The sequence below is a fragment of the Schistocerca cancellata genome, chromosome 8 (assembly GCF_023864275.1).
Source record: "Schistocerca cancellata isolate TAMUIC-IGC-003103 chromosome 8, iqSchCanc2.1, whole genome shotgun sequence".
Lineage (NCBI taxonomy): Eukaryota > Metazoa > Arthropoda > Insecta > Orthoptera > Acrididae > Schistocerca > Schistocerca cancellata.
In genome coordinates, this window is record NC_064633.1 from 8,695,188 (window position 1) to 8,718,074 (window position 22,887).

Genomic DNA, 22,887 nt, shown 5'->3' on the forward strand with positions numbered 1-22,887 from the left:
GCTGTCCACCGTTTTCTGCAACAAGTTGAAATCGAGAAACAGCATGTTCCACAACTGATCGCAGTGTTTCCAGCATCATGTTCAGAATGTGTAGCACAATGCGTGCCTTCAATGCAGCTAAGTTTGCAATCGGAACACTGAGCACAACATCTTTCAGACAACCCCACAGACAGAAGTCACACGGATTAAGATCAGGTGATTGGGATGGCAGGGCTGTAGGGAAATGGCGGCTGATAATTCTAGCATTTCCGCCATGGTACTTCAGCAGTTGCTTAACTGGAATTTAAATGTGATGATGTGCGCCATCTTGCATAAAAATAGATGCGAAAGGAGAAAAACCGTGCACCCGGAGTGTTTATACAAAATTCAATGGGTCGTGCACATGACAGATGTTTTCATTTACGTATTCTGACACATACGGCGCCATCTACTGATCAGTTTTCACACCATTTTTTTTCTGCGATACGTTTTCGAGTTCTGCGATAATGTTCCGTTGCAGTTTGACGCCATTCTGACCAGTGGTGTTATTTTTACAGCGTTTTGAATGTTTGATTATAATCACTCTGTATTCTACAGTAACGCTTAATACAATTAAATAATAAATCTTACATGTTGTGTTACAGCGATTTAGTTAGAAATTTGCGGGAAATCGCTATTTTAGCGTGTTATGTATCTCATAACGAGAGATTGAGCATAGGCTCCGTAAATGTTAAATGCAGCCTTGCGCGGTATGACCTCGAATTCGTCTGATTTCTCATTCGTGGTCTTTTTGTGAGACGTATGTGGCAGGATTCATTATGTCGGAACACTTACTCGCATAGTTCTAACAGCCTCACCGTGATGTACATCTCTGTTGTAACGTCTGCCACTGCAGTAGCATGAGTGTGGTTCGTGACGTTTCCGCGCTTGCTAAGAGAACACGTCACGAATCGCGCTGCTCTCCTTAGTTCTCCCCTATTTATGCTGTCAGTCCAGCCTGAGGAACAACAGCCAAGTAAAGATCGAACGAGGAGTTTGTGACCTAACTTCTTCATGGGTGGACTACACTTCCTCAAGGGCTTCCAACGAGTCTCAGTCTCCATGATATTTAATAAAAATCACCAGTCCCAGTGACGGTTCGCCAGATTTATTGAAACACTAACCGGTTTTTCCAAATTGTTTGTCTTCTGTCGAGGCGACAATACCATGTAAAACTGTATCCGTTTATGAACTCTAAATTGAGCCAAGCAACTTGTTAGAGAAACATTAACAAACAACTTTGCCTCATACGTAAATGAAAGAATTATTAGGCGTTGTCGGCCATCTGACGAGCTGTTCAGCCACCAATGGCAAAGAATTCTGTACTTCTGCACGCAATGGTCCCTTTGCACACGGCGTGTGATGATTGTGTCTTAAGCATAACAGTGCAGTTAACGTGATCGTATTGCCTGTGTGTTTATAGTGCGATGCCGTGTTTGAGTAACGTGATGATGGAACGAAGAATGTGAATTCTCGTCCCGACACAAAAAGTACTCCTTTCGAATAATACAAAGGGAACCGCCGTGCTTATATCCCCATTCCACCCACTTATCACCATCAACAGAGTCGCATACCCTAACTTTCTGGCAGGTTTGAAATTTAATCTAAGTCACTGGCTCAAAGCCTGATCTAGAACTTAACGCAACCAGCTCTCTTCCCCTTGCCGGCCAAATACTGACAGTTGTGACCATCCGTAGAATTCTCTGCGATGGAGAAGGCTCGTGTCGTCACCGCTGACGTGAGTTCAGCACTAGATACTCCTTTTTCGCCAAGAAAATGAGAGAAGACAGTACACTTAGCGTCACTTTTTACGAACTGTTAGAAGCCGAAACTGCTTAACTAGTACATTCATTCAGGTTTGTAGTCGCAGCTCTGCAGAAGTTTGAATAACGGATGTTTCTGGCGTTAATTGAAAAAAAAATGGGAAAAAGTCACGTTAGTTTCTGTAATATTCACGGTTTATTTGTTGGTACTTGCTCCACTTGTGCATCAAACATATTAAAGATGGGCGCTAACACCGCGCAGTACATTAACATAGGTAGAAATTACAAAACACGTCTTCGTAATCAGGCACCTGACAAGCAATTATTTTCTCCATTTTTCAGAACGAAACATGACGCATCTCTCCAATTTCAGGACAGTTTTTTCATATGAACTTCTTTATGCAGATCGCTGACAAACATAAATATTAAACAGATGTTAGTAATTTTAACGTAATATCTCCAATTCTTCGAAATAATAATATTCTATTTAAATATAGTTTAATTTTCCTATTCTCAAGAGTTGGAAGAACTTGATGGTTTTGGATACTCGTAAAGACAAAATTACAATTTAATGTTGTGTTTTTTCTGAACATTACTTTTCAATTTCTAAATATTATTTCAGTGTTACAAAAATCCAAATACTACGTTACTACGAGAATATGTGTAATTTAAACACGTTTTAGAATTTATATTTCCGATGCAATTTACATAAATAATATTTGAATTTTATCCCAACTCTCCAGTTTTGACAAACTCTGATATGTATTGTGTTTACTCTGTCATCTAAGCTTTTCACAAAATTTAAATTATCAAAAGGTAATAACTTGTTAAAATATGTAAATTTCGATGTAAAGTGTTTCATCATATTATATATCAATTTATATTCCTTAATAGTTCAGTTCACTTTTTGTACTTTGTGTGTGTGTGTGAATTTTTAAGGGACCAAACTGCCGAAATCTTTGTACTTTCTCACAACACATGGTGAGCGCCGAAGTAAATCCATTATTAGTCATAATGAAATAGCTTCCTATGGTTTTATCAATAGGTATGTAGATGCTCGAAAAAAATGGTTGTAATTACTCTCCATACACTATAAATCACAAAACTTTCTTCCTTTTATCAATACACGAGAATACAAATGGAAAACTGTAAAATTCTTTAAGAATGAATATCAAAGATAATAGTATGACGTGTGTTTCTTCAAATACGGGTTGTCTCTGACGAGGTTTGAGAGTACACAGCAGTATTACAATATCTGTTACATGGCCAGATCTGTTATAGTATCCGATACACGGCCTTATACAGTATTGCAGTGTCTGATACACATCCTAATTCCTTACAAATGCCACAGACCAGTGGGATATGGGAGTGAGTGAAGGACCTGTTGCTTGCAGGTGGACTTGAAGCACATGGACCAAGTATCGGGCAGCAACCTGGTGAGCGTGGGCATCGACCTGAGCGAGTTCTACCTGTCCGTCGAATGGGACATCCTGGCTGTGCCCGCCACGCGCAACGAGGAGTATTACCCCTGCTGCGTGGAGCCCTACTCTGGTAAGGGTGCGACACTAATTTCCATAGTTGCTCGCTTCAGATTCAATTAGTGGCAGGCAATCTGTTTAAAGTGTAAGTAACGTCTGGGTTCGCTAATGCTTTTTTTTCATTTTTGAAGAATGATAGATTATATTCAATGCTCCTATTTTCTGACAGATTAAGCCAGTGTGCCATATTGACAATTTTGCGTTTTGTGGACAAGTGTCGACTGAGGCATTCAAGTACGACTCTCAGCCCACCTTCACAGCTTCACTTGCGCCAGTACTTCACCACCTACCTTCCAGACTGCACAGAGGCTTTCCTGCACACCTTGTGGGAATATCACTCCAGGAAGATAGGACTTTGTGGAGACGAGGCTTAGCTACTACCTGCGGGATGGTTTCGAGAATGAATTTCCATTCTGCAGTGGAGTGTGAACCGATATGAAACTTCCTGACAGATTAAAACTTTGAGCTGGGCGGCGACACGCATATGGGACCTTTGCAAATGTACCATATTAGAGTCCTCATTCAGCACACAGTTTTGATCTGCCAGGAAGTTTCGTACAAGGGCACATACCACAGCAGAGTTAAAATTCGTTCTGGAAGCTCAGTGTTATTTCACGAACTGTACACTAGCAAAACAGGCATGGCCATAGCAGCTAGACTGGATTAGCTCAATTGTAGCTAGAAATCAAGAAATTAAGACTCCAATTTTGCTGAAAATAAGCTGAGGGACAGTCACAAATGCAAAACAGACACAGAAGACCTGCATACAGCCAACTAAATGAAGAACATCCTATTACAAGCACTTCAGGTCAGTTAGCATTAATTGGTTTGTAGCTCAAAACCTGGTTACAGCTGAGCGCAAGCCGAAGTAATGTTTCTCATAATCCAGTCGACCAAACACTAACACCTGACGTCAAATCCAATGATCGAACGACTTCGCGCTGTGTTGCAGCAATGGATTCGTTTCCATGAAGGTCATAGTTTAAAATACTGTATGACTATCCAGATCTAGAAATTCCGTTATTTTCCCAAATAAATCGAGGCAAGAGTCAGGATGGTGTCTTTGAAAGGCCACGATTGATTTACTTCTCTATCCTTCCCCAATCCAAGATCGTGATCCATCTCCAGTGATACGTCGTCAGTTGGACGTTAAACCTTAATTTGCCTTTTTGGTCGTGAATACATTGTAAAGTAATTGAAGAAGCCTGAAAATGTGAAAAGAATGGTCTTGTTTGTAATGCAATAACATTCCTGCTGCCAGTCACGATTTTTCTTTATTTATTTTCTGTACGACGCATATCTGGAACTAATTCCCATTATTAAAAAATATTTCTGAATAGTCACAGAGATACGTTACGTTTACACAAAGATATCTAACATTTGTCAGTAGAGCTATAATGTTACACACCATGCACGCAGTTTCTTTTGTATGCAATTTGACACCATTGTTCTATTATATATAAACTAAGGGGATACTTATTTCTATGTATCACTGTTTTATTTTCTTTATTTTAGAACGCTGTTGAAGCATGTGAAAGGTCCACTGAATCACTTTTGCGTTTTTCATTCCATTCCTTTTATCTCAACGCATCTTCAATTCTTCCTGCAGACCTGTGTCAATGTGTTGGCCTCCTGTCTTTTTTTATTTTTTTATTAGCTGTATGTACCTATTCCGAAAGTATTATATGAATGAATGCGCTCTTCTAACTAAACATTAGAAAAAATATTACATTTTAGCTGTTTGACTACAGATATTTTAAGAAAAATAGCAAAGGAAGGTGTTACAGTAATAGTCATAATAATAAACATTACACTGAATTCTCTGAATGTACAGACTTTCGATAAACTCATGGCTTTGCTTCTGTGGTGACTAAATAACCTACCTTGTAGCTAAGTTTAGTATAGTGAACATGAACCTGATGCTAATTCAAAATGTAACTTTTTTCTTGTGGGTTTGTATTTATGAAAATAGTTTCCCTAAGAAAACAGTGAAACATAATTGTACCTATGCAATTTGAGAACATTAAAATTCCATCCATCTCTGCTTTTGAAGCTAGGAAACAATAAACTCACTAGAAAGTAAAAGCTCACATTGAAGTGATGGCATCTCCAACACAGTACTAAAAGCTTGCTCCCAACAGACAATTAGGATTCTCAGTCACATATACATATAATAGCACACTAAAACATGGCATTGTTCCTGATAGATTGAGGTATGCCATTGTTAAACTTGCATAAAAAGTTGAATAGTGTTGGTGCCAATAGATACTGCCCAATCACACTTCTGATAGCTTCGTCGAAATGTCTTGAAAAGTGATGTATTCAAGAGTAGCATCACATATAAGTAAAACCCCATTTTGGTTTTTATAAAAGCTTTTCAACAGTGATCAAATATTAAATACTATGAATAACCAGACATCACCAGTTGGGATTTTCTGTGATATCTGAAAGGCTTCTGATTGTGTAAATCATAAAATTCTTTTAGATAAATGTAAGTATTGTGGTATGATTTGGACAGTGTACAAATAGTTAAACTCATATTTAAATGGAAGAGTACAGAAGGTTGAAATAAATAGTTAACATAATGTACAAGAATCAGTAGATCCCTCAAAATGGGGAGGTATCAAGAGTGAGTTCCAGGAGGTTCAATATTGGGTCCCTTATTGTTCTTAGTGTCTATTAATGACTTGCCACTCTATATACATGAATATGCCAAGGTAGTTCTTTTTGCTGCTGTTACAAGTATAGTAATCACACCAAACAAGCAAGAATTAGCTAAGTAGCTAAAGAAATTGTAAATAATGTCTTATAGAAAATTATTGTGTGCCTCTGCAAACAGATTCCATTTAACGTGCATAAAACAGAGTATATACAATACTGTACAGTTAATGGCACAACACAATAATAACAATGGAGTTTGAACAGGAGTCTGCAGCTAAGCCAGAACTTTTCAAATTTTTGGTGTGTGCAGTGATGAGAGATTGAATTGGAAGAAACACATAGGCGATCTGCTGAAACCTTTGAGTTCAGCTACTTTGTAGTTACTGCAAATTTTGACAATAAACATATAAATTAATTAGCTTACTATGTCTATTTTAATGTAGTACTTTTGAATAGTATCATATTTGGGGTAATTCATCATTAAGGAAAGAAGTATACATTGCACAAAACCATGTAAAGAGAATAATAACTGCAGCCCAACCAAGATAATCTTGCAGACATTTATTTGAGGAACTAAGGATATTCACAGTAGATTTGCACTATATCTATTCCCTTATGAAATTTGTTATTAATAACCCCCCCCCCCCCTCCCAGTTTAAAAGGAATAGCAATGTCCATAGCTTCAACACTAGGAGAAAGGCTGGTCTTCACTGCTTTGTGTTAAATCTAATTTTGGCACAGAAAGGGGTGAATTATGCTGCCTGAAAAATCTGTGGCACTTACCAAGTTATCAAAAGTCTATAGAGAACCAATCAACATTTAAGACCCAATGAAAAGAATTTCTGAATGACAACTCCTTTTACTCAATAGATGAATTTTTAGATATAATTAGTAATTTTACAACTAGAAAGGAAAAGAAACTTGAATTATGGCATGTAAAGAAATCTCTTGTAAAACTGAAATGTTCCACATCATTACAAAGTGATCTATGAAGTAAGTATTAACCTAATCTAAACTAATCTAAGGTGCTTCCTAAAGTGAAACATCACAGAAAAACTTGTGAAACCCCAGCTGATGGCTTCGTTTTTTTGAACTGGCTATAACATTTCCTCTGATAATAATGAAAACATCTTTTCTGTATTTGGAAATGAAGATACCATTGCATCACTTGACAAGGACAATAGAACAATACAGATGTTGAAATGCTTGATTATTGCATGCATTACACCTTGCACAAAGTGTAGGCCCAAATAATGAAATTAATTACATTCTTCTAGTACATGTTCGTTTGCTTGTCTGTTAAGCATCATGCTTTAGCCACTTGTTTCCTGCTTTTATAAGCTTCGCCAGGCTAGTTTTGCCACAACGCCTGATTTAGCCATAGTCTGAAATGTCAGCTTTCTGTTTATCATGTTATTTTCCAGCCACATGTGTTGTTTAACGATTTAGGCATGAAAACAGCATTGAAGCATTCACTTTGAGATTCTACAGTAATGTTTTAAACATCACTTTGTCCAATATGTGAGTGTAAAAAATAACATTGAGAGATCTGACTTAAACAGATGTTTAGGACGGGTGGTAGGGACAGAGCATCGAGTGACATTATATTGAGTGCACTATCCGAAAATTACCTCGAGCAATTAAACAGAGAACCGACTCGTGGAGATAACATCTTGGACCTACTGATAACAAACAGACCCGAACTTTTCGACTCCGTGAGTGCAGAGCAGGGAATCAGTGATCATAAGGCCGTTGCAGCATCCCTGAATATGGAAGTTAATAGGAATATAAAAAAAGGGAGGAAGGTTTATCTGTTTAGCAAGAGTAATAGAAGGCAGATTTCAGACTACCTAACAGATCAAAACGAAAATTTCTGTTCCGACACTGACAATGTTGAGTGCTTATGGAAAAAGTTCAAGGCGATCGTAAAATGCGTTTTAGACAGGTACGTGCCGAGTAAAACTGTGAGGGACGGGAAAAACCCACCGTGGTACAACAACAAAGTTAGGAAACTACTGCGAAAGCAAAGAGAGCTTCACTCCAAGTTTAAACGCAGCCAAAACCTGTCAGACAAACAGAAGCTAAACGATGTCAAAGTTAGCGTAAGGAGGGCTATGCGTGAAGCGTTCAGTGAATTCGAAAGTAAAATACTAGGTACCGACTTGACAGAAGATCCTAGGAAGTTCTGGTCTTATGGTAAATCAGCAAGTGGCTCGAAACAGCATGTCCAGACACTCCGGGATGATGATGGCATTGAAACAGAGGATGACAAGCTGTTTCACCGAGGAAGACCGCACTGCAGTTACTTCTCTAAATCCTCGCACAAACGAAAAAATGGCTGACATCGAAATAAGTGTCCAAGGAATAGAGAAGCAGCTGGAATCACTCAACAGAGGAAAGTCCACTGGACCTGACGGGATACCAATTCGATTCTACACAGAGTACGCGAAAGAACTTGCCCCCCTTCTAACAGCCGTGTACCGCAAGTCTCTAGAGGAACGGAAGGTTCCAAATGATTGGAAAAGAGCACAGGTAGTCCCAGTCTTCAAGAAGGGTCGTCGAGCAGATGCGCAAAACTATAGACCTATATCTCTGACGTCGATCTGTTGTAGAATTATAGAACATGTTTTTTGCTCGCGTATCATGTCGTTTTTGGAAACTCAGAATCTACTATGTAGGAATCAACATGGATTCCGGAAACAGCGATCGTGTGAGACCCAACTCGCTTTATTTGTTCATGAGACCCAAAAAATATTAGATACAGGCTCCCAGGTAGATGCTATTTTTCTTGACTTCCGGAAGGCGTTCGATACGGTTCCGCACTGTCGCCTGATAAACAAAGTAAGAGCCTACAGAATATCAGACCAGCTGTGTGGCTGGATTGAAGAGTTTTTAGCAAACAGAACACAGCATGTTGTTATCAATGGAGAGACGTCTACAGACGTTAAAGTAACCTCTGGCGTGCCACAGGGGAGTGTTATGGGACCATTGCTTTTCACAATATATATAAATGACCTAGTAGATAGTTTCGGAAGTTCCATGCGGCTTTTCGCATATGATGCTGTAGTATACAGAGAAGTTGCAGCATTAGAAAACTGTAGCGAAATGCAGGAAGATCTGCAGCAGATAGGCACTTGGTGCAGGGAGTGGCAACTGACCCTTAACATAGACAAATGTAATGTATTGCGAATACATAGAAAGAAGGATCCTTTATTGTATGATTATATGATAGCGGAACAAACACTGGTAGCAGTTACTTCTGTAAAATATCTGGGAGTATGCGTGCGGAACGATTTGAAGTGGAATGATCATATAAAATTAATTGTTGGTAAGGCGGGTACCAGGTTGAGATTCATTGGGAGAGTCCTTAGAAAATGTAGTCCATCAACAAAGGAGGTGGCTTACAAAACACTCGTTCGACCTATACTTGAGTATTGCTCATCAGTGTGGGATCCGTACCAGATCGGGTTGACGGAGGAGATAGAGAAGATCCAAAGAAGAGCGGCGCGTTTCGTCACAGCGTTATTTGGTAAGCGTGGTAGCGTTACGGAGATGTTTAACAAACTCAAGTGGCAGACTCTGCAAGAGAGGCGCTCTGCATCGCGGTGTAGCTTGTTCGCCAGGTTTCGAGAGGGTGCATTTCTGGATGAGGTATCGAATATATTGCTTCCCCCTACTTATACCTCCCGAGGAGATCACGAATGTAAAATTAGAGAGATTAGAGCGCGCACAGAGCTTTCAGACAGTCGTTCTTCCCGCGAACCATACGTGACTGGAACAGGAAAGGGAGGTAATGACAGTGGCACGTCAAGTGCCCTCCGCCACACACCGTTGGGTGGGTTGCGGAGTATAAATGTAGATGTAGATGTAGAAACGCAGCATATTTCGTGTTAGTGACATTTTAGATGGGGAAAGAACACTGAGACTTATGGCAAGCATCCTAGAAAAATTTACATGAGGAAAATAGTTAATTAAATGTCTGCTATGTCTTATATCATGTACGTTACAGTAATAGCACTACGAATGCTGCAGTCTATTACCAACGAGAAATAGCAGGAGCATGAAGCACTGTGCTTAAAGTACTCAAAGTAAAACATATCATTAGCAACTACATATTTATAATTCGTTATGACATTACATATGTGACTTTTGGTTCTTAACTATATCTAGAAAGTATGTTTTATATTCATTCTCATATTTGATATCAGATGCTGTATAATTTCCATGCAATTTATAAATGTAAGATGAATTTTACTGATGGGACAGCAGAGTACTTGACATAAGCAATTTCTTTAGGAAGAGTGAAAATATAGTCTGCAGTATTTGTTTGACAGTTCGCTATTTTATGCACTTCGGCAGTAGATTCTTTAAGTTAGTGTGTGTGTGTGTGTGTGTGTGTGTGTGTGTGTGTGTGTGTGTGTGTGTGTGTCCATCACCGCCATCTTTGGCTTTTTTTTAAATTTCCCACCTTCACTATCATGTAGTCTGCCCCCAGTAGCTGAGTGGTCAGCATGACAGACTGTCAATCCTAAGGGCCCAGTTTCGATTCCCCGCTGGGTCAGAGATTTTCTCCACGCACGGACTAAGTGTTGTGTTGTCCTAATCATCATCATTTCATCTACATCAACGCGCAAGTCGCCAAAGTGACGTCAAATCAAAAGACTTGCACCCAGCGAGCAGTCTACCCGACGGGAGGCCCTAGTCACACGACTATCATGTATTTTTTAATCTCCCAACATCTCCATCTTGGATTTTTCAGTGACTGCAGCACAAACTGTTGGCAGAAACTTGAACTATGCTTCTGGTAGTAGACAGCCATACTACTGTTATGATTTCAGAGATCAATGGCTCAGTAAAGAAACTACATTCACAGAGCATCTCTTAGGGTACATAAAAGAAAAGTCAGTACTAAGGTTGTGATTGTTATAGAAAACTATCAAGTGGAGTACTTTGGAGTACTTTTGCTCTGTTTCTCGGTGAGCGTCCTATGTTGTGTAAGTGTGTGGCTATTACTGACATGTGTATTGGCTCTAATGTGCTTGGTATACCTGATGTGCTTTGAAGATCATGGAACATGCCTCAATTGCTATTTTATGCATACATAAATGGCTCCTGATAACACTTTATGTTACATATTAGATTTTTTTGCGTTTGGAGGATCACCAATTTAGTATTGGAGGGCAGTGTGGAGGGTAAAAATCGTAGAGGGAGACCAAGAGATGAATACACTAAGCAGATTCAGAAGGATGTAGGTTGCAGTAGGTACTGGGAGATGAAGAAGCTTGCACAGGATAGAGTAGCATGGAGAGCTGCATCAAACCAGTCTCAGGACTGAAGACCACAACAACAACATAGTTGTAAGGAATTCAGTTTCTACCTTGTGTCTTTTAAGGAGTACTGCAATCTTTTGTAATATGTGGATAATGTGTCAGACGCTAGATATACATTTGCTTCTACATTCTTTCCTCCGAAGTGTAGTTTTTACCTGGTCCTTTATTTGTTTTGTGTAGAATGGGGTCAACCATTCAAGCAGTACAGTCATTGATGACCTTGATTTCTTTCTCTGTTCTCCCATTGCATGGGTTCTTGCTTCAAATATATTTTACCCCTCTGTGCAACATTGATGTAAACACTGCTTACTTATGAATTTTCAGTGACATAATCTTACAAGGATTGTGATATTAGTCAACTTTATATTTCATACAAAATTTTCAAGTTCTATGTGCCATTGTGTCTTTTCATACTTTACAAGAATTAATTTTTATATACACTCCTGGAAATTGAAATAAGAACACCGTGAATTCATTGTCCCAGGAAGGGGAAACTTTATTGACACATTCCTGGGGTCAGATACATCACATGATCACACTGACAGAACCACAGGCACATAGACACAGGCAACAGAGCATGCACAATGTCGGCACTAGTACAGTGTATATCCACCTTTCGCAGCAATGCAGGCTGCTATTCTCCCATGGAGACGATCGTAGAGATGCTGGATGTAGTCCTGTGGAACGGCTTGCCATGCCATTTCCACCTGGCGCCTCAGTTGGACCAGCGTTCGTGCTGGACGTGCAGACCGCGTGAGACGACGCTTCATCCAGTCCCAAACATGCTCAATGGGGGACAGATCCGGAGATCTTGCTGGCCAGGGTAGTTGACTTTAACCTTCTAGAGCACGTTGGGTGGCACGGGATACATGCGGACGTGCATTGTCCAGTTGGAACAGCAAGTTCCCTTGCCGGTCTAGGAATGGTAGAACGATGGGTTCGATGACGGTTTGGACGTACCGTGCACTATTCAGTGTCCCCTCGACGATCACCAGTGGTGTACGGCCAGTGTAGGAGATCGCTCCCCACACCATGATGCCGGGTGTTGGCCCTGTGTGCCTCGGTCGTATGCAGTCCTGATTGTGGCGCTCACCTGCACGGCGCCAAACACGCATACGACCATCATTGGCACCAAGGCAGAAGCGACTCTCATCGCTGAAGACGACACGTCTCCATTCGTCCCTCCATTCACGCCTGTCGCGACACCACTGGAGGCGGGCTGCACGATGTTGGGGCGTGAGCGGAAGACGGCCTAACGGTGTGCGGGACCGTAGCCCAGCTTCATGGAGACGGTTGCGAATGGTCCTCGCCGATACCCCAGGAGCAACAGTGTCCCTAATTTGCTGGGAAGTGGCGGTGCGGTCCCCTACGGCACTGCGTAGGATCCTGCGGTCTTGGCGTGCATCCGTGCGTCGCTGCGGTCCGGTCCCAGGTCGACGGGCACGTGCACCTTCCGCCGACCACTGGCGACAACATCGATGTACTGTGGAGACCTCACGCCCCACGTGTTGAGCAATTCGGCGGTACGTCCACCCGGCCTCCCGCATGCCCACTATACGCCCTCGCTCAAAGTCCGTCAACTGCACATACGGTTCACGTCCACGCTGTCGCGGCATGCTACCAGTGTTAAAGACTGCGATGGAGCTCCGTATGCCACGGCAAACTGGCTGACACTGACGGCGGCGGTGCACAAATGCTGCGCAGCTAGCGCCATTCGACGGCCAACACCGCGGTTCCTGGTGTGTCCGCTGTGCCATGCGTGTGATCATTGCTTGTACAGCCCTCTCGCAGTGTCCGGAGCAAGTATGGTGGGTCTGACACACCGGTGTCAATGTGTTCTTTTTTCCATTTCCAGGAGTGTATTATGTGTGGACCTACTGCAATTTGGGGTATATGTATTGGTATTCATATGTTGTTGCTAAAATTACCCATTTATCCAATGCCTACAACTTTTGGACTTCAGTATTTGTGTGCTTGCTCTCAGTATTTCTGTGCTTGCCCTGTACTGTTTGGGTACTATTCATTCTGTACACTGCGATTTAGCACTTATACGTTCATTAGGTTACCATCAGCCTACATCAAATGTAGCAACCTGTGTCTTCCTAGTGAAGGAAAAAGCTGTATTACCCCATGTGACAATTTTACTAAAATGTTTCTATTGAACAGTACTAACTACTTACACCAATTTAATCCTTATCAGCTTCTTTCCCATAAAGTTGTATCACACTATGCCACCAATTACTGCTATGTACATTTGACATAAAACGAGGAATGGGTACTCATTTTTAAATTTCCTGCTTGTTGCCATTCCATTCATTAATAATATTTTCAGTCCTCCAGGTTTGGTTTCCTGCACCCTTGTATATATGTGGACGCCAGAAAGATATTATCTTATGTTTACTAATAAACTGAAACCCAGTTTGTAGTAAACTATCATTCGTTTTTGTCCTTTCATACTACTATGGGCATTGTGGCGTTAATTGGTACTCCTCTTCTGGTTATACTCATTAATTTTGGTACAGTGTTAAGGTGGAAATAGTTTACTTTTGATGAATTATTGGTGGTTCCCTTTGGTATTGACAAAGTGTGATGAGGGAAAGGGTAAATATAAAATGTGCTTTTTGTACACTTCTTACCTAGATCTGTCGTCCAGATGACAGGTAGTCCTCATATCTGCCTCATTTCTGATACAAAACACTCCTGATCTTTCCACATCAGATTTTTGTAATAGATTGAAATAATGAAAATAAACTGTGTCACTTTTGGTGGCAACTGTCTGTGATAGGCTGTTGAACAGTAAAGACAAGTCTTAAGTAATCTGCACCTAAAACCATCTTGCTGGTTACACTATATAAATCACACATTTTTTTCTAATCCACAGAATACAGATGAGATACTTATTGCACAGCTTCTTGAATGGCATGCATTTGAAGGACTATGTGGCCTTAGAGAAAGTAACAGAAACTGGTGCCTGCCCTAGTCAAGGCGATTGGTGGAAGGTTTGAAAATACTCTGGAATAAAGAGTGTGGAACATTAAAACACAAATAAGTATTCAGAAACCATTTTGTGCACAAAGGAGTTCAGAAGTAAACAGTGCTAAGCAATCTATTGTGCATACCACATCATGACAGAATGCAGGATGGTATAAGAGTTGAACTTCTCAAGGGAAACACTGAGTGCCAACGACGGTGATGGCATTTCAATAGGTAGGGCCATCAAACGAAAGAATGTTAATAATACACTGTCTGCCAAAGAAAGTGAAACACCTGCAAGACATAGTCAGAAATCAGTGCAACTTCATACACATACACATTTGGTGGGTGTGTAAATGATTGCAGTTCTCTGTGACATGTAGAATGGCCACCAGAGGGCACTTGTGTTCTTCTTGTATAGTGTTGCCACCAGATTACATACGGCATCTAAGGGGCGTGAACAGGGTCAGATGTTGACTGATCACTGTGATGGACACACAGACACCATGTACTCATGTGAGATAGCTTTATCAGGACCTGACACATCTTGAATGTGACATTGTGGTTCTCCAACTCGCCACCTAGTCGAACTGTGCATATCCACATTTGTGGGGCGTTCAGCTGTGACAGTGGGCATATGTTGGACTGTACGGAAACGTGAAGGCAAGCAAAGTCTTAGTCAAGTTTCAGGTCAATTACATTTGACCATTGTAGGGGAGAACCGCCATATTGCGCACCATACATGTCATAATCCCTTTGCATCGCTGCTCTGGAACATTCTGTTTCATCCCACAGCCGTGGTCAGAGACTAGCAGTGGTTGGGCTGGGGTATTATCATCCTGAGTGTAGGCTGTCATGACCACTACAACAAAACGACTGTATTTGGGGGAGTGCTGTGACAGGGAAGCATTGACTGGTGATTAGTGATGTCACACAATGTTTCATCAATGAACAACTGTTCTGAGCTACCCATCGTTGGCAGGTAGGGTATCGACCTGGAGAGAGGTCACACTCTAACAATGTTCTGGAGAGGTGCAGTGGTGGTGCTCTTGACATCAGGGTGTGGGTAGCCATCGGTAATGACTTCAGATCATTGATGTAGTGCAGGAACTCTGGTGGCACAACACCATGCCAACGACCTACTGCTACCTTATGTGTCTACCTTTTATGTGACTTAATGCCATGTTTCAACAGGACAACGCTCTATGAACTGCCTGCTGGCTGTTGATGTACTCCCATGGCCAGCAAGGTCCCCAGATCTGTGTTCAGTAGAATATGTGTGGGATTAGCTCGGAAGTCAGCTCAGTACCACTGCCATTGTCCAGGATATCAGGGACTGACTAAAACACTTGGGAGCCTCAGGAAGGGACACAGTGACTTTACAACACCCTTCTCAACCAAAGCAGTGTATGTGTCCAGGCTAGAGGATATGCAACGTCAAAAGTGGTCCCCCAGTGCAAAGTTATTTATAAATTTGATGCGATTTTGTAAGCACTGAAATAATACCACATGCACTCTCAACATGTGAAGCTCCATTTCGTTTCCAACTCTCTTTCCTGGTGCTTCACTTAATACAAACAATAAGTACCTCAAACTTCTGTCTTCCTTTGTGCTGTTACCGTTCGTAGTAGAACAATAGATCACAAAAACTAAATCCTAAGTAAAATTTGTATAAAAACTAACTTTTTCATTAACAGTAAAATAAAAGACTTTAATGCACCTGATCGTCTCCAGGCGTATGGAGCCTAGGAAATTTGTAAAAAGTGTATACAGGCGAAACTGAGAGGACAATAAGGCAACACTTACGGAGCATGAAGTCCATAGACGTTTAAACAAATGTAACACCATATAGACTTTGCAAGAATACAGATTTTCATAAAAATATTGGGAACATAGTCCTCTTCAAATTGTATGACTTTCATGAACGACATATTTCATTAAGGGATATATCTCTGCTATGTTAAAAACGTTATGGTCTGAGGGTTTCGAGACTAGCCTGCCACTAGGGAAACTGGCAGATGAGAAAATCAACAGAACAATAAATCCATTACACAATCTTTTTTAAATATATGTATGGAAATCGTTAAAAACAAAGGATAGCTGAAAGCACTAAAGCACTGCTTCCTGGACTCAGGTAGGCACGCCGGCCCTGGATCGAATCCGCCCGGCGGATTACAGACGACGGCCGGTGTGCCGGCCAGCCTGGATGTAGTTTATATGTAGTGTTTCACATCGTACTAGTTGAATACCGGGCTGGTCCCCGCATCCCGCCTCAGTTACACAACTTGCAAACATTTGAAACACGTTCACACTATTTCACGATTTACACTAGACACAGACAGCTGGGGTACACTAATTCAGTCCCGGGGGGTATGGGGTGGCGGCAGGAAGGGCATCCAGCCAACCCTTGCCATTCACCATGCCAAATCCGTACTTAACCCTGCCGACCCTGCGCCAATGCGTGATAAAGGCAGTAGCAAAATAAAGAAAAAAAGAATGGAAATCGTTAAAACAAAACAAGTTTTACTAAATCATTTTATCTATATGCTATGGCTTTTTTGTACATAGTTTATACTACAGCTTTCATAGAAATCACAAACTCAGTATGATTTATGCATATTCGTTTATACAGTAACAAGTGGAATTACATTTCGTTGTGGTTATGAATAGCAGATCAAAACTGAAAAAATTGCAGAAAAGTAGGCATCAGAGGAGATGGGACATGGATACATTGAAATTGCTATCGTTGTTAAGAGTTTTAAACGGAGCATTGGACAACTATTGTGTGAAACATGGGAAATGAATGCAGTATAAGAGGAATTGGTAGCTTTGAGAGATAGTTTGATGAAGGCAAAATAGTGTCAAATAAGCAATGAGACAAGGCTGACTAAATTCTCTGCATAGCTTCTGACATTCTGAATTTAGTTGCTGAGAGAATGAAAAATAAGTATGCCGCAACTGAATCTGGCAAAAGAGAATACAGACACATGACAGTGAGACTGACAGTAAATGAGTAATGGCAAAGCAAGATTGGCTGCAGAAGGTGTGCAGAACTGTGCTACTATGCGTAAGAGTTGGAAAGATAGATGCAACGAATAAGAAAATTAAAGCAACCTTTTGGAAAAAAGAGAAGTAGATGCCAGGCCAGTACTTAGCAAACAATTTAATACTGAAAAGTAAAGGAAGAGAGATAATGTGTAGAAAAAGGAAACCAATTTGAAGACATTTATATATATATAATCAATTCGAAAATTGGGCAAACAGTAAAAACACATAGTAAATTCCAAACTGAATTAGAATTTTTTGAGAAGCAACAAAAACTTTAAAGTTTGCTAAATAAGTTGTAATTCTGTCAGCAAGGAATTTAGATAGGTCAGCTGAATGGAATGGATAATGTCTTGGACATCGATAAAAGTAAAAAAAAAGGATAACAGAGTGTAGTCGAATTAAATTATGTTAGGTAGAAGAAATTAGATTAGACAATGGCACAATGAAATTCCAATTAGCGGAATAATGTGACAGCTATGGGAGAAATAAAGGAAATGTAAATTCAAGGCTAGCACCACCAAGAGAAGTAACATGTAATGAAAAAAATTAGGTGAGTAACAAAAGCTTTTGTGTGTCAGAAGGTCTTTGCTGGAAGTTGACAGCGCAGCACTGTATGGAAGTGTAACATCATGATAAACAGGACAGAAAGAAGAGAATAGAAGCTCTCGAAATGTGAAGCCATGGAAGAATATTGATGATTAAATGGCTAGATCCCATCAGTAGAAGATAAATATATCTTGAGACTTGACTTAAGGAACTGGTTGATAGAACACATTCTGAGACATCTAGGAAAATTGGGTAATCGTGGGAAGGAGCTAGGGATAAAAATTGTAGAGAATGACTGTGGCTTCTGTGCAGTGAGGAGTTTTGAGCATATAGTTTCTTGTAGTACTAAAAATGAACACATTTGCACGCAAATGATTAGTGTGCGCAGCTGCTTAATGACAGTAATCTGACAGGGGATCACAACAGCTATATTAGGTTTGCTTAATATCAAAATATATTCATAAACATTCTGTTACTGAGACTATGGTCCTTTTTTGTGTTTTATGACCTTCTATAGAGTTTAAAATATATGTTTGACAAGTAGTGACAACACCTAACGATAGTTGATAGAATATTGATTCTATGGTTCAATTCATCTTACTTTTTCTAACACATTCTTTCTTTAACATGAAATGAGTACCACAGTCTCAACTGATGCACTAAATGGAACTTATGTCAGGGGGACAGATATCCTCTGTCATGGGTGGCACCAGAGATTCAGTCATTCCAATTTTTTTCCGAAGGTATTTACTGCAGGATACAGCGTACTTGTTTTTTTTTTTTTAGTTTTGGCAAAAGTGTGACAATTCAGGATATATTACAATTACTGTGATGATGGTTCTAAAAAGAAATGAAAGTTGAATGGAAATCTTAGAAAGCTGTTACTAGAATAAATGCATCAGTGTGAAAGTCCACCACATTGATATGTTACTTGTAAACTTTGGCATATAATTTGGGTCTGTACTTGCATTATTTTCAGTATCCAAACATAGTTCAGTACTACATGTAGTTAGTAGTTGTAGTGACAACAGACTTTTTGTTTGCTAGCTGAAAGTTTTTAGCAAAAGGAACTAAAACAAGATGAAGTACAAAATTGAGGTCTTACATTGTTGACATATAATTTAGATGGAATTTTCTCATTATGGAAGTATTGAAGGGCGATTTGTTTTAATTGTAAAAACCAGTAAAAAGCTAAGATCGCATAAAATATATTTTATTCAAAACTACTGGTATCAACATCTTAGCTGTTATCTTCAGGTCTTAAAATTTTTTGCAGTAAGAGATGTTCATATTACGCTGTCTCATGCACAAAATGTCAAGTAGGTACAACTCAGTACATTGTAAATGTTTGACATCGCTAAAGTATTTAAAAACACACAGCCCCTAGTTCAAAACATCATATTCACATACATATTGCTCACAGATGCTTGTTACATGATACAAATGCAGTACACAATAGCACATCTGTTTACATATGCTGGGCACATACTTCTCACCTGTTTGAGTATGTGTCCAGCACTTGTAAACAGATGTGCTATTGTGTGCCGTATATAAGACAAACCACACCACACATATATACATCAGGTAAAATTACAGCCTTTTTAATATTAATTTGGGGATTTTCCTTAGCCCAGAACACATAATTATGCTATAGACAGTGTCATTAAGTTTAATGCGAACTTCATCCAATCCAGCATTGTTACCTATATTCTTGGTTCACTTGCACCATCTCCTGAACACCTTTGCATAATTGGATGTAGCAATTAGGGGCGTCGTTTGCTACCTGTAGCACCAACCCTGGAATTTACGCACACATCACTTTCTTCAGAAGGCATAGCACACCACTAACACTTAACACTACTCTCACATAAGCCTTCCACTGAGATCAAGCAGTAATTAACTGAAATAGAAATGTTCTTATTCTGTCAGTCCCAAGAGTAATTTTACACGTTGATTACTGGTGATTGCAGATGTTTACGATTACAGAACCTGCAGCTTGTCTGGAGTACGTAATTCTTGTGTTCTCAGTGTACAATTTAATGATGTTAACCAGATACTCTATCTGAGTCACTACCGACAGCCAGCTTGGCCATTGCAATGTCCATTGACAAAGTTTACTATGCACTATCATATATACCCTGGGAAATTCTGGATACCTGTGCCTGAAATAATTGTGGTAAATAGACTCCTTTGATGTGCCAAATATACAATATTCTCACAGTAGGACATGTAATGTTAGAAATTTTATGAACATGCGTTTATTGGATCCATACTTCAGCTAATGCAAAAAAAAGAATGTTTCTTAATAGAAGATAATGTTGAAAAAATACTGGAACACATATAACAAAACATATCTTATGGAAGTCTGCACTCTAAACAGTATTACCATATCTCACTTTACAAATACTAGTGCTAAGACATCTTATTGCTGATGTCTCTCATTTCAATGAATCAGTATCATTTGTAAAACACTTGATGCATTTGTAGTTCCAACTCCACACGACGTTAGGAACTGAAACAACAATGCTTTGGCTGCCAAAACTACATTAACAAACTGGTTCTAATTGTGCTATTTGGGTGTTTACATTTTGTGTTCAGAGACAATACTGTGAGGCTTACAGCTTATTACTCACTCCTTTAATTGTCAAATATTTTGAAGAGATTTGGATAAATAACTCTGACTATTCGGCAATACATATTTAAGTGTTTAAAGCAAAACCACAAAAGCTGTATACTAGTAAATTAGAATAATTTAAATAGAAGTGCTCTTGTATACTTTAAACACAAATACAGTAAATACTAGTACAATCTTCTGCTTGTAGTTACACAAATATTGTCACCTCTTGGTGATAATCATGTGCTATGTCAATATGCTTGAATGATGAAGTGTAGACTGCATCAGAGTTGTGAAAATACATAAGGTAAACACACCGAAATATTCATACATATGTGGCTGTTAATAAACGAAAGAAATGTAAATCTGCAACAAAGAGCCATGGAACTCTCACACAGGCAAACAGCCCCCTTGCAAAGAATACATTGCTTCTGCGCTATTCCACAAGGGAATAAAGTATAAATTATTCATTTGTGCTTTTTCTTCCTTTATCCTCTTCCCTATAATTGCCATTAATCACACCAAATCATAAAATTCTTTGTTATTTGAATGTATAGTATTAAGAAAAAAATTTTAACCCCATGATGAACAGTAACTTGCTGCAACTTCTTCAGACAACATGTATACTAGCTGTTCAATTGACTGTAAGTACCAATTATTCATATACCAAATTTCTGCATATACAACATTACTAAGTTGATAACAGTCATTGAATGCTTAGGAACAAATTGTTTCCTGGATAAAACTCAGCACAAAATTTGGAAATTTAATTGACAGTACTAACATAAGAAACTAGGCATACCATTAAACCTACTATTTATTTCTGAATTAGTTCATGATGGCATTTACAGAATAATTACCTACAGAAAATTTACTGTGTGAATCATTACTATGGAATGATTTTCTCTGATAGTGTCACAATATAGACTTGCTAAGACTTCTTAAAGTTTGGAAAATACACAGGTACATCTATTTATGTTCATTATTTATTTCGCTCCTTGAATGATATTAACGTAACACAAATGACTGTGACTTTCTGGAATGGCAGAGAAAATGAATAGTCTTTGACAAAATAGAATTTACACTTAAGTCTTTGAATTTATCAAGCATATGTACTGCTGTATTCTGTATTTTATGTAAATATGAGACACTGTCACTGCTTTCATGAAACAATGTGGCTACAACTAGTACAAACAGTGCTGCATCTTTATACTCATTACATGTACCTTTTTGTGTAAAAGGTAACACATGTTTCTTATTATGAACTGTGACATTTCTTTCTTAAAAAAGCTAAAGGCTTTTCCTGCTCATTTGTTTGATTAGCTGTCTTACCTCACCTTCACCTATTTCCAAGGAAAGTTGTTACTCGTTTCTGCAAGTTCAATATACATAAAAAGAGTTTGCTTTGAAATTGTCACACATAACATTTTGCACTTGTGTAATAGTATAAAATCTGCTACAGTTTTATCATTCAATTCACAATGCCACTGTTGTATGATGATATTCTACAATGGATGCAAATAGGATGACTGGCGGCAGGACTGATTGATGTGTAAGGAGGGAAATAAAGTAACCTACTAAGTATTCCTATATGACGTAAACATATGAGGACAGTACGTAACTCTTGATGGCTACATCCTGAACAAGTCACAACATTCCCAAAGATCACTGTCGTATTGTTACATTTCCTGTTGTGATCAGACAGAACACTCATTCTCTACTAAGCAAGAGAGATAAATGTCTAGGATGTGGGAAGACTACAGTGATAAAGATTTTGCTGTTGTGCAATATTATGAAATAAAATTGTGAGGAACTATACTATTATAGCAGTAATACTGATTGTATTGTAACTCATTGCAATTATTTCCTGATAAATTGTTCTTCAATTGACTGAAGGAAGTTTCTGAGCAGACAATTTCTTAATTCAATAATAAGTTCCATTAATTTATCAACAGATCGTTTAGTATTATTATGAATGAATGTATAACCATCTATCTGAATTCTTTTTCTATTAACATCAAACTTTTTAACTCTTTCTAGAGATTCTATCACTAGTATTATATATACCCTCCAGTATTTTTTAGGAATTAGAAACTATCAATGTAGACACTGTCAAACGATATTAATGAGTATATATTTCTGTAAATATTTCTCAAAAAACCAACTTTTTGATTGTATGCATATATTCATTCATTTTTACATTTCATTTGTGTAACATTCCTTGCACTACATTAGACGAAACTCATTCTGTACTAAGCAAGAGAGATAGATGTCTAGGATGTGGGAGGAGCACAGTGGTATAGATTTTGTTATAGAGCATTATCATGAAATATATATACACAATTTACCATATGGTAGACACAAATGACAGTACAATTAGTTATTAATTGAAATAA

General features: G+C 39.1%; 1 protein-coding gene across 3 annotated transcripts in view; it reads left to right on the forward strand.

Annotated features, from left to right (window-relative positions):
* The window catches only part of LOC126095054 (acetylcholine receptor subunit beta-like 2), a 333,294-nt gene that overhangs the window by 109,172 nt on the left and 201,235 nt on the right, over nucleotides 1-22,887 (forward strand). For all 3 annotated transcript variants that reach the window (XM_049909736.1, XM_049909737.1, XM_049909738.1), the window contains exon 6: nucleotides 3,176-3,332. In XM_049909736.1, the coding sequence (XP_049765693.1) occupies nucleotides 3,176-3,332 (157 nt within the window). The remainder of the gene's footprint in view (nucleotides 1-3,175; nucleotides 3,333-22,887) is intronic.